Genomic DNA, 13404 nt, shown 5'->3' on the forward strand with positions numbered 1-13404 from the left:
TAGTTAGGAGGATATCATGGTTCATTAAGAGGACGTGCGCCCCCTGATGGGTCTGAGGGGAATAACAGGGTGGTAAGATAGGCCTCAAGTTTATATCCAATGTCCTCTAACTGAAAAAAAAACAAACAGTATCCTTTGTATTAGGTCATTAAAAACAGATCTATATAAAACAATAAATATGAAAATACAACCTGCAAATGAATGTAAACCAGATAATAACAAAGTACTTTAGAATTTTACGTTCATTTTGTAAAAATAAAGATAAATTTGCACGTAAATAATGGGAATTTATTATTTCAAACGCTGGTATGTTGTTTGCACCCTAGTTGTTGGTTAGCAACTAATGAAGTACAAAAAATAAGAGTCCTCGCCAGGCAGACATGACCAGACATATCCTCAATACAACATGTCACGGTCTGGTGTGCAGAAGGTTTTACTTGTTCTTAAAATAAAGATGTAGATTAAAAATTAAAATAAAATAAAAATAGGCAATTACAAAACAAAATGTATGGAATTTATAGAAAACTTGACTTCATGTCATTTGCTGGCTACACTGAAAAAAACAAGCTGAATACACTTACACTTTTGTTAAACTGAAACATCAGCGTATTTAAGGCAAGTCAAAGTAATAATATAACATGTAAAGATTATTATAGAAATTATTTATTAAATATTATGCACAGGCCATGCTGAGGTGGTAAGAAAAACTCTAGAGACGCACATTCAGCTGGATGCCACATACAGGGTGTAGTTAACTGCTGCCTACTCAGCATTTTTACAAACTCTATATAACAACAGAAATAGCCAGCAGTTCAAGTGTGCGGAATCAAAAATTAAAAAGTACAAAATACATATTTCCAACGTAAATGTTAGTTGCCACCGGCCTCCTTCGAAAACCGTGTATATCAACAGTCCGTGGGGTGTTTCCTCAGCTGCGATTGTACAGGTTCCCTAAATAGACAACTACGTACTAATAATAAAAGAGGACGTTGGTTCAGAAGATATATTGAGAAATGCGAGTTAAATACAAACGACCGATATAAAACGCGAACTTTTGATTGGCACGCGTCAAAATGAAGCGCCTTGCGCGTGTAGACCAAGTTACATTAAAGTGTGATACTTTTCTCTCCGCGCTCAACTACGGCACCGTTTTCAAACAAAGACTCAAAAGTAGTGAAGGCGACTCAACGCCAAGAGGCGCGTTAAACACCTCCGTCTCTCTCGGAAGGTCAGACGCTTCAGAAATTAATGAACAACACACAACTTGACAGCGTGAGAACACGGAGGAAAAAATCCTGAAAAATAATTCCCCCAAAAATCCAAACTTACCTCGGGTCCAATCGAAAATGGCGCCGAAATGTAAAAAAACGCACCAAATTTCATTGTATGGTCTCCTGCAAAGCTTTGTGGGAGCGTGAGCTGTACAACATCCCCCGTAGAGTAACGGAGGAGGAGTGCAACTGCAGTGTCGTGGCACGCTCTAGACACACTGTATCCCCTCAGCATGTTCTCATGCCTTTTGAAGCAGCCAACTTGTTCTCAACAAAGTTTCTGATTTGAATTGGGTATATTTTAATAAAACCCACATTAGCCTTATAATTCAACCTCATAAATGGTTCCATACATATTATATTATTGCTCTTTTGTTGGTTTTGATTGTTTATTGTCATCATTTGTAAGTCGCTTTGGATAAAGGCATCTGCTAAATGACTAAATGCAAATGTTTTTTTTATTAATACAAGCTTAATGCAAGCATTGTTGTCTCATTTCTGCTCATTTGTTTATTAAGCTCTTCACAATCTAAATCTTTAAACAAACAACTCTCTCTGTATAGTAGTTTTGTTGTTATTATTATTTTAAAAGAGGTGATTTTCTGTCTACTAAAGTCAGCCGGAGTTACCATCACCTGACCTGCGTAATGACCTTGCAGTCGCCTGGCTCGAAATCTTGTGTCTCTCATTAGAAGAAGAGAAAAGAAACATTGTCTGCTGCCAGACAAGAGGCCTTGCAGTGAGCTGTAAAGAAACATGTGACTCTGGTGTTGCTCATTGCTGGTGTGTTCTTCTGTGCAAAGCCATTTTACGCTAAATTTGGTTCAGGGTGGAGAGTGTCATCACATAGTGATGTGTAATATTGTAGGACGTGTTTAGATGGACATTTAGAAATGATAAGCAAAACGTGATGGCCTGTGTCCTTATGCTTAGCCTATGAAAAGACGTTTTTGTTTTATTTATAAATTATTTTTATGTTATCCATTAAAATCGTATGTTTGTGGGTCAAATGTTCACTAAAAGTTTATTTTCTTGCTTGACAAGCACTGAATTGGAAAAAGTATAAATATTTTTTTGTTCTCTTTAGCTTCAAATCTGTGAGGAATCAGATGTAAAACATTGTACACAAGGAGATAAAAATAACATTTTATCAAATTATTTTGGTGGTAGGTGGTTGATAAACAAAACACCAAAGCCAAAAGAGGATATGACACACTGTGTGAAACATACTGAGACAAGTATGGGCAGTTTTGCAATTTATTACATTTAAAATAAATCAAAGAGTGTTTTTTTATACATTCTAGTTATTAGTAAACAGAATTCGGTTGACAAGTTGGAAGTAGTCGACAACTTTTACATTTAAATGTCCTATTTATCATAGAATTTTACATTTTAAATATTCAAAATGTTACATAGTATGCATATGTTAACTGTGGTGTACGTATATCACAAGTTTTACAGCGTTTTCCAATTTCAAAAGGGTTTAAAGTTTGGCTTATTTCAAAGCAACAAAGAGAATGCGCATGCGTTAATCACAATGAGACGTGCCTAGGAAACGTCTCGAGGAAGTGTGATTCCATTGGCTATTTTCCCGAACGGTTACCATTCAAAAGGCACGCCGGCGGCCGTCGAGTTTCTGATTGGTTCACGATGCTGTCAGTCAGTCCGGTAGGAACAGAGGGGGCGGGACTCTTAACTGAGCTGTGGGTACGCCGCTGCGTTCAGAAAATAGATAAACAGAATATGCTAACCTATGATTGACGCAACTAAGTTACAAACTCATCCAACTAGATACTGATACGCTAAACTGGCAAACCGAAGATGTCGGAGAGGAGCCGCGCGCTTGTCTTGTGATTTACATGCGTTTGCCCAGTTAGTTAGCAACATGATGATGATATTATTGCGCTCACGGTTTAACCTTCATGCTTTTCTGCTTTGAATTGTTGCCTTTCATGCATCATTTCCACATGCACTCCTAGAATTGTAGTTATCTGACCGGAGCCGCTCAGTTTTAGGTTCTTGTGCGCCATCAAGCTAAGCTAACAGCACAGGAATGGTGTGCATGGGCCAAACCCCTTTCTCATATTAGCTCGTACTGGCAGCTAACTATCTACAAGTTTGGACCAGAACGTGGAGAGTTTTCTAGAAAGAAAGGCGGTGCAGATCGAACAAGCAGAATGTTGGTTTGCTGAAACCCACGGATCACTTCCTTAGGTATTGATCGAGACCTACATTGACCCTTAAAGTCACCATGAAATCAAAATTGATGCTACTTATTGTTTGAGGAAATATTGTAGTGTTTCTTATAAATAATTTATCTGTGCACTTCATTGTTTAAAAAAAATTAATATACCCTCATAATCTTTAATCAAAAACGTCAACCCCCCTCTCGAGACGACCGCTCCTGTCTTCCGGTCACGAGCTATGCCGCGAGGGCGTGGTTATCGTGGACTCGTTTCTGCCTATCTCTCCTGTAATTGAAAAGATCGCAGCAGCAATCAGCGATCGACAACATGGTGGTAAGGTGCATTTTTGGTTGTACTTCTCCACAAGTCCTCTTCGCTATCCCGAAAGAACCCTCTCGGCGTGCCCGATGGCTCGAATTTTTACACTTTGAAGAAGGAGGAATAAACGCGAATTCGCGATTGTGTGCAAGACATTTTACAGAGGATTGCTTCAAGAATTTGAAGCGATATGAAATGGGATTAGTCCAAATTCTGCATTTGTCTGACACAGCTGTCCCCTCTGTGTACACAGTTGGAGTGTCAATGAATGTGAAGGTTAGTAAAACTAATTAACTAGCTAACTAGAAAGAATCGTATAACGTCTTTAGATGGATGTTATGAAATGGCGTTTTGTGTTTCATTCATCCGATAGCCACTTACACGAGATGTTGGATGCCAATGTGCCCCCAAAACTGTTCGCAACACTGGAGTGCAAGTGGCATTCTCAACTCCAAAACCGAAACGACGGAGTAAAGGTAAAGTATTTTTGATATTCGCAGTAAATCATTTTCAACGTTTGTTTTAATGGTCTGATCATATTTTCTTAATTTTAGCGGTCCAGGTAAAATCTTGGGGCCCGTCTTTGTCCTGCTCTACTGCAGATCTTGGCACCATGTATGATCCTCCTTATTTGACGTCTACACTGATCAAAAGGCCACGGATGGAAAATAGCGGCACTATTGAGATCAATGACACATCGTCGGGTAACGTTACAATAAAGGAATCAACGATGTTCGACTCCTGATATCACTCAAGAGGACGATCAAAAGTAAGTCTATCTTGGTGTTAGACTGTGTGTGACTTAATTAGTTTATAGTACTAATGTTTGTCCTACTTTCTGTTCAGGGTTTGCCAACCCCTCTACAGTGCATCTAAATACATAGTGTACTAGGACATCTTGCTAGACCTCTTTAGAAAGTGCTCCACATGCATGCTCACCTGCACTGTCAACAAATTTGTGATCGGAACCTTTGTGTCAGTCACACAGCAGTTTGTCATGAGGACCAGGATTACAATTTTGCAATGAAGACTGCTGAAACGGTAATGTTCATATTTTGTGATGTAAAAGTGTCAGTTTTCAATGTTATCATATCAAAAGCAAGCACAAAACTTCTTGCAATTTATTGGATGTGATGTGAGCAACAGTTATGTTCATTCATCAACTGAAAATGGGATAGACTAAAAGATTCTAGAGATTTAGGAATTTATATTGGTTGATCAACATGAGAATACCTATTTTTAACCAAGCCCTAAAACAATAGCCAAACCATGATTCAGATCTTAAAGGGGTCATATGATGCTTTTTTAAAGATCATTATTTTGTGTATTTTGACACATTTGTGTAAAAAACACATTATTTTTCAAATACTGTACATTATTGTAGGTCCTCTATGCCCCGCCTCTCTCAAACGCTTCGTTTTCTACAAAGCCCCTCCTTCCGACAAGCGCAGTCTGCTCTGATTGGCCAGCTGACCCAGTGCATTGTGATAGGCCGAACACCGCAAGCACTCGAAATGTAACGCCCCTTACCATAATCGCGAGCTTCATCTTTCAAAATAAATGTAAAGACAGCCCGAAAGGGGAACAGAGTCGTGTGACAGACACAGTGATGAAGCTGGTATGTGTGCAGTACACAAGCCACGGTTAAGACCGCTGACTCCACTGTGATGTGACGCGCTCTCTCTCTGCACACACACACACACACACACACACGATGCGCAAAACTCCGCATTTGAACAGTCAATAGCAAATACTTAAACTAATAACAAAACAGTAGCTGATTCAGAAGCTCCAGATTGTCATAGCAAAGTCAGAATTACCTCCTCTCCTAGGTTCACGAAACGGTCGTCCATAAAATGCATTGCTGTTCTGTTGTAAGTAATCTTAAAGATTCCTAAATGCATCTAATTTCGGAAGGCCAAATAAAGTGCACAGCGTCTCCCTGACAGCCTCCCTGGCTGCTTCAACACTAACTGCGGTTACTGAAACCACGCCTTCTTTCTTTGCGTGCACATTTGGGCCGCATTATGCTAATATTGCCACATAGTGAGGTAGATATGTGGGGGTGTGTTTGAACGAGCCGTTTTAGGGGGGCGTGGCAGAGTCTTAACTTTGATAAAGAATATCTCTTTGGTTTTGAGACTTTAGTCTTTGCAACTTCAGGGATCTTATCTATGCACAATCAGCTTGTAACACTCCAAAGAGAAAGGAAAACTTGAAATCGCATCATATGACCCCTTTAAGCAAGTAACACCTTGGTTTCATTTTCAGCAAATTGAGTGGTTTTTTTTTTTGTTTGTTTTTTTTTTACTCCTACTGCTTTGTTTATCAGGATGTGATTGAAAAAAAATTTACCCTTACTTCAAAAATAATATTTTCATTTTAGACTGTGGACTCCCTGCTGAAAATACTTTTTGAAGATGTCGTCCCAACCCTGGCCCATACCAGGAAGAAATGAGTGAACTGAAGGTCCCTGACAATCTGTGTGCTGCCTTCAAAAGGCCCGACCTGCAGGAAGCTGCAACAAGACATTGGTCCTGCTTTTTACAGCCTTCCTTGGTGGTCTCCAGTGAACATTTAATGTATGCGAGAGAAACCGAATGTGAGAGTCTGTAATAGAGGCTAAAATAGAGGCCAAGTATGTGTATGTTTGTCTTGACTGTACAGTGTTTGGGGAAAAAAATTTATATAGTTATTGTCAAGGCAATATCTCTGAAATGTGTTCTTCAAAAAAAATAAAATAAATAAATAAAATGACAAATGGTACAAATCAAGTATTTGAATAATTTATTAAAAATATATTGAATCTATATATTAAGGAGGTTGTAACCGAGGCAATTGAAATCCTTGTTACTGTTCAGAAGGAAGTGCACTTCTGATTTTTTTCAACATTGCAGGAAGGGATGACAACATGCACACTTTTCCCCAAATAGCCCCAGCACCACCGGACAAAGGTCCTGTAGGCAGTGTGACCGTATCGTCAGAAAAACTATTAATATATAAAATTGATACGTGGAGCCTAAATTACAGAGTATAGTACAATAACTCATGCGTAATAGTAGCTCACGTATTTATAACTTAACTCTTCCTCTGTAAATTCTTGTTGGTCATAATCGCCATAGTACTGAAGCATGGATGCATATTCAACTTGCAGAACCCATGGACTAAGACAGACAGCTGCAAAACCTGGGTGTTGAGTCATGCATTCAGGTTGGGGGTGGGCTTCAGCACATTTGTCCATGACCTTTTAAAAGAAGTAATGACAAAGGCTTGATAAATGTATAATCATGTAACTTAAATTGTAATGTTTTGGGTTTCCTTTTTCTGATGTTTAACAAGTTGATTCTATCTATCCTTAAACTTTTTCTACAGCTTGTGTGTGAGTGATCATATGTGTAATGACGTATTACGACCTACAGATTTCCCATGTTCTCATAAACACAGACTTTAAAAAAACATATACCAGTTTGCATGTGTGAAAACATACGTATATGCATAGCACATAAGTGTAATGAATGTGATCCTACATTTCTGTAACAAAGCTGCCTAACCTCCCTACAACAAAGTTTTTCTCGACCAGTGACCATATTCCTGCAGAAGCCACAGGAACACCTGAAGAACAGGTATAAAAGGGTAAAGCTGTCATTCAACAATGTTGCTAACAAATAAGATTCGTCGATGTTGTGGTGGCTGTAAACTTTAAAGTCTATGAATGGTGGTTATTGTTAGGACAGTTAAGGTCAATAAGTAGATTTATAAAATAAGTATAACCATTACGACACGGCAAGATGCTCTCGAGGGTGAACTTGACCGCTGGCCACCTCTTCGTCTCCATGACTTTCTCGGTTTGCGGGAGGCAGCGGTTCAAATAAATACGGACTGACTGACTTCCTTAAATCTAGCTGATCCTCCTCTTCCTCGTTGTTATCGTCGTCATCCTCCTCCTCAATAAAATGTCCTTCCTGGGAGGGTGCAGGTGGTGTGTCCAGCGGTGAGTAATCCTCCACAACTGACTGCAAACTGGCATTCAGATCTGCCTCCATGTTAAAGGCAACGCCCAATTCACAACGATCCAATCAGTTCCCGATGGACGAAATCAATTCCCACCCTGCATTTTTTTCTCATTTCAAAAGCCGTTTCACTCGGATATACGTCACGATAGGGGGGAAAATACAACCCTAACTTCCGTTTCATGCCGACAACAACGACAGAAGCCCCAGTCTTTCTATATAGGCTGCAAAATGAGCACATGGTGAACTGTGACACTGATCTGCTTTGTGCCTTTCAACGATGTAGCTTTGCAACCTGCGTGCTTTTTTGCGGCATACGGTACAAGGACAATAAAGATGAACAATCGAGGAATCATGTCACAAGAGAAGATGGAGCTGGATGTGGACATCCCGTCGTCACTTGTTCAGAGCGATGGGCCCTTGAGACGATCTAACAGCGAGCCCATGATAAACGGCCTGAGGTGACGACTGATTACATATCTTGTGATGTTTAGACCAGTAATTGTATTCTATTGGTATATTATTCAACCTGGTGAGCTGCCTACTTGACCATGCTGAAAGATCCAGCTTAAGCTGGTAGCTGACTGGTTTCTAATTGGTCCAAACTAGCTAAACCAGTTTTAAAGTGGTCAAACTAGTTTTTGGAACCTGGTAGCTGCTTTGCCATCTGGAAAACACAGCTTAAAGGGTTAGTTCACCCAAAAATGAACATTTGCTGAAAATGTATTAATTCTCAGGCCATCCAAGATGTAAATGAGTCTGTTTGTTCATCAGAACAGATTTGAAGAAATGTTCCATTACATAATTTAAACACCAATTGATCCTCTGCAGTGAATGGGTGCCATCAGAATGAGTTCAAACAGCTGATAAAAAAACAAAAAAAATAATGCACATGAATCCACTTGTGAAGCAAAAACCTGCATTTTTCTAATAAATCCATCATTAAGATGTTTTTAACATAAAACCATTCATTTGAGCTCTCTTTCTGACGGCACCCATTCACTGCAGAGGATCCATTGGTGAGCAAGTGATGTAAATTAATCCAAATTTGTTCTGATGAAGAAACAAACTCACCTACATCTTAGTTGGCCAGAGGGTGAGTACATTTTCAGCACCTTTTCATTTTTTGGTGAACTTAGGGTATAGGTTTGCAAACAAGGGGTACTTTTGGGGCATCATGTTCCTACACAATTTTTGATGTCTAAAATGCTGTATAGCTGGATAACTTACAAGTGTTGAGAGATAACATGCATGACTGTCGTGGTTGCTCTCTCACTGATAGAGAGCAGAGATATGAAGCCATGCTAGAATAACATGTGTTGAGTTATCGGGGCCACTCTCAAGAACAGATTGTGTTGGTTAGTATAAAACTCACACATTAGTACGGCAATGGTGTTAAATACAATATTTACTCTAAATGCGTACTTCAGCTTGTACAGGTTTACACTTTTAAAACCCGTTTTGACCTTGTAATGTTTAATTAAAATGTCAGAACTAGACCTTCCGGTGAAACACCAGACTTCTCTCTGGTGACACATGCAGGACTTCTCCAGTTATTTTATGTTTAAACCCCACCCTCTGCCTGCATTGTAAAGTGCAACGCCAACATCTCAGAACCAAATCCCTGCCCTACATTTTTCCCCACACACCTGGATATGTTGCAATAAGGATCTGTCACTACTTGCTCAGTTTTATCATGACTTTAAAGTTTAAATGAGTAGTTTTTAGTACATGCTTATGTTAAAAATGTCTTCTCTTTCCCCAGTGATGCTTCTCAGGTGTTCCAGAGAGAGGTTCTCCGCAGCAGAAGAAACAGCTCTACTGTTGTCCGGCCCAATGCGGTACGTAAAGAGTTGCAGCAGAATGCGCTCTTAATGTGCAGATTGGTATGGTTTGTTTAATGCATTTTGCTTATTTGGATGTTCATGCTTCTTAGGTTCCATCTTCACCAGTACGTGTTCCTAGCACAAGACTGCAGAGGATCAAACAGGTGATTTTCATAGCATGTCAGACTCACTACTCCTATATATGTGCATATGGGAGAGTGTGCTTAAAAGTACATGCTAAAATTTAATTTTGGAGTTCTCGCAAACCACCAGTCTTTCAGACTTAGACTGGTTGGTAGTACCGCACTCCAACATGGCATTATAGACATGTACAATAAGTTACTTGGTGTTGATGTGTTTGCTCATATAGGGATTCTTTATATGCTTGTTCATTTGTAGGAAGAGGGTGTTGATGTGATGAACCGTGAAACTGCTCATGAACGGTAAGAGCTCACATCTGCTGAACCTCCAGGGCATTGGTTTCTCATTTATCAGTTGCTGACAGCAGGTTTTGTCTGCTTGCAGTGTTCATAACAATAATTGACAGGTAGAGCCCGGCGTGTACTGTACACACTAAAATGAGGGCTTCTATTAGACTGCTTGACTTTGGTCATTTGTTGGATGGAATAATGTCAGTGTTTAGTGGCATATCTATTAATTTCTTCCTGTCTGTGTATTTTTTTTCCCCCTTATAATGTCAATCAATCTAGGGAAGTGCAGGCAGCCATGCAGATGAGCCAGTCTTGGGAGGAGAGTCTTAGTCTGGTAAGTGCCTGGCTTACAAAAATAAATAAATTACACTGCCGTTCAAACATTTGAGGTCATTTAAGATTTTTGTTTTTAAAAGTTAGCAAGTCCAAATCTGTATTTATTTGTTAAAAAAATTAAGTAAAAACTGAAATTGTGAAATTAAATTAAAAAAAACTTTTTTCCATTTGAATATAATTCAAAATGTAATCTATTCCTATGATGGCAAAGCTGAATTTTCAGCAGTCATTACTCAAGTTGTCAGTGTCACATGATCCTTAATAAATCATTATAATGTTCTGATTTGCACTCAAGAAACATTTATCATCAATGTTGAACTTTTTTTTTTCCAGGATACTTTTGCATTCTTTTAAGGAATACATTTTTTGTAACATTAAAAATGTCTTTACTGCTATCATTTTTGATAAAATTAGTGTGTCCTTGCTGAATAAAAGTATTAAACTTACTGACCCAAACTACTAAACGGAGTGTATATTAATAATAATATTGTAAAAATATAATTTAGTTTTCTTTTTAACCTGAATCATCACTATTGTAACAACAACTGAGACGGTGTTCTCACTCAGATAATATAATGATGCATGCGGTAGCTATGTTGCTACACTTCCTCTTTCCCCTATTGATGGGATTGTGGAAGAGAAAATGGAAGCATGCTAGAAAAAAGCTCATGGAGTCAACAGGGCCACCAGTCTCTCAAGAACAGACTGGATTGGTAGTATAATACTCCAACACTGCATTAATAATCAAGTGGTTAATTAGCTGTAATAATACTGCCATATTGGGTAAGGGATTTCTATGGTTATGCTTTGATTCTATAGAGTGATAATGATCTTGAGAAATCTTCATCATCATCTCCGAAGCGGATTGATTTTGTGCCTGTGTCTCCTGCTCCTTCGCCCACCAGAGGGATCGGAAAGAAGGTATCTCTACCGTTTGTTTCATTAATAACTTGCTGTACTGTTGTTGCTATTTAAGGTTTAATGTGTTGTCTGAATTCTCTCTCTTCAATGAGCAGCAGTGTTTCTCTCCGTCTCTTCAAATCCTGGTGACCAGTAACGGATTGACGCCCAGCCCTGTTCCCAGCCCAACACGCCGCTTCAGGTAAGTTCTGTTCAGGCATCCCGCCACAGTAGGAAAGTTTTCTGCTGGCATTAGGCATAATAGTATAGGTTACTATAGTGTAGGATATCAAGTTGAGTAGCTAATGTCACTCTCATCAAACGTTTGCCCAGCAGGAGGAGTCAGAGCCCGATCAACTGCATCAGGCCTGGTATTCTGGGCCCTCTCAAACGCAAAAGTAAGGGAGCACACATGACACTTTGTTTTGTAATGTTGTTACATCTGGGATGCTTAAAAAAAGTCAAATCTTTTGGTGGATTCTCAGGTGAAATGGAGACCGAAAGCCAGCCCAAGAGACTCTTTCAGGGAACCACCAACATGCTGTCCACAGAGGTGTCCCACTTGCCTGAACTTAACACCTGGTGAGTTTTCACAGTGGACTTATTTTAATTTTGAGTACTTTATATGTGAAGTGTATGACGACTTGGACGTTTTTGAGTTATAAACTCTCCATCTATCTTTAATCTGTCAACTAGTGTTGTCCAAAAAAAACAACAACAATGGTATATATCAATTCATCTGAATATTTGATATCTTCATTACTCATTTTTTTCCAGTATCGATACAAGCTGCACACTTTCACACTCCCTTCTCTCTGACAGCGAGTTGACATACCACCTGTGACTGTGTAGTTTTAAGAAGTATATTGTCCATTGCATTGCCTATTTCAGAGTGAAGCGCAGCACTCTGTTCATTTACAATACAATACAACTGTCAACACCAATGGTTGAAAATTTGACCTCAAACGTGTATAACATTAAAACCCCTCAGATATAAAAAAAACAAAAAACATATCAGATCGTTCCACCTTAGTGTTTTGATTCAAATATCCAATTACTGCAGGTATAAATTAATTCTTATAGATGTTTCTTTCTGTCCTGGGCATTAATGTTTTCTAGAAGCTGATCATTCAAAGGATGAGTAGCATCTTTCAAAATGCACTCCGCTTTCCTAACACACTTGCAGCACATGATCCAGTGTTTTCAGTGTCTCACAGAGGCTCTGTTCACAATAAAGCCCAAAGTATACTTCTGGCTGCAATTCCACAATGGTCCGCGCACTGACAGTATGAAATGTTTTTTTTTTTTTTTTTCGTCATCAGGCAGGGGCGCATACAGGTCAATTTTTGTGAAGTTTCAGCTCAAAATACCCCATAGATCATTTATTATATCATTTTGAAAATGCCCATTTTGAATGGAAGCAGAAACACACCGTTTTTGTGCATGTCTCTTTAAATGCAAATGAGCTGCTGCTCCCCACCCCCTTTTCCAGAATTGGACTGTGACTTTACAGCTTATACCTCAGATACTCTGCCAAAAAACATCTGTTTGGTTTTGATTATCATGTCTATATCGAGGAGATAATACATTTTAAACTATATTAGTTTGAACTACTTGTATACGGATTTCTGAGCTCACATCTGAAGCACACGCACAGAAAGCAGCTGTCACACGGCATGTGAGTACTAAACTATGTTCTCTTTCATGTCTTACTGTGCTTAAACTGTCAAATACACACAAGTTTGTTAAACACATGAATTATAAAAGCAGTCGGTTATGTCTGTGAAGGTAAACAACTGGGAAAGAAATTGGATGTTTATGTTAGATCTGTGTGGCAGCAGCGTAATATACAGTAAATAAATCAATAAATCCACTGCTCTCTTGTCTCCTCTGAGGCTGGGACTCTAAACAGTGTTCTGTGCTCGTCTGTGCAGCCAAAGACAGAACAGTTAGCATGTTTTGCTCAAACTTTCTCAATGGCATTAGAACTGGTACACTGTTGTCGCTTGCAAAAACAATGGCGGCGCCGTGGGTGGAAACTTACAGATTATGGGGTGGTAATATTATAATGAGATCCCCTTACAACGTCACTAGGGGAGCGAAATCAGACGCGCTCGTTTTCTCAG

At 39.1% G+C, this 13404-nt stretch overlaps 1 protein-coding gene and 1 long non-coding RNA gene across 5 annotated transcripts in view; both read left to right on the forward strand.

Annotated features, from left to right (window-relative positions):
* Nucleotides 1–2915: 2915 nt before the first annotated feature.
* LOC107732715 (uncharacterized) lies at nt 2916–6536 on the forward strand. The gene is made up of 5 exons (XR_001638900.1): nt 2916–4051; nt 4149–4251; nt 4330–4544; nt 4622–4816; nt 6162–6536. It is a non-coding gene; the product is annotated as an uncharacterized LOC107732715 (long non-coding RNA).
* A 1412-nt stretch (nt 6537–7948) lies between these two features.
* Nucleotides 7949–13404, forward strand: part of LOC107732716 (protein FAM122A-like) — an 8754-nt gene continuing 3298 nt past the window's right edge. For 2 of the 4 annotated variants that reach the window (XM_016544128.1, XM_016544130.1), the window contains exons 1-9: nt 7949–8246; nt 9551–9626; nt 9722–9775; nt 10011–10054; nt 10322–10376; nt 11198–11299; nt 11395–11480; nt 11612–11676; nt 11764–11860. In XM_016544128.1, the coding sequence (XP_016399614.1) occupies nt 8122–8246; nt 9551–9626; nt 9722–9775; nt 10011–10054; nt 10322–10376; nt 11198–11299; nt 11395–11480; nt 11612–11676; nt 11764–11860 (704 nt within the window). In that variant the 5' untranslated portion in view covers nt 7949–8121. The remainder of the gene's footprint in view (nt 8247–9550; nt 9627–9721; nt 9776–10010; nt 10055–10321; nt 10377–11197; nt 11300–11394; nt 11481–11611; nt 11677–11763; nt 11861–13404) is intronic. The other 2 variants (XM_016544129.1, XM_016544131.1) reach the window with 1 other exon arrangement.

The sequence above is a fragment of the Sinocyclocheilus rhinocerous genome, unplaced genomic scaffold (assembly GCF_001515625.1).
Source record: "Sinocyclocheilus rhinocerous isolate Xijiao unplaced genomic scaffold, SAMN03320098_v1.1 scaffold2084, whole genome shotgun sequence".
Classification (NCBI taxonomy): domain Eukaryota; kingdom Metazoa; phylum Chordata; class Actinopteri; order Cypriniformes; family Cyprinidae; genus Sinocyclocheilus; species Sinocyclocheilus rhinocerous.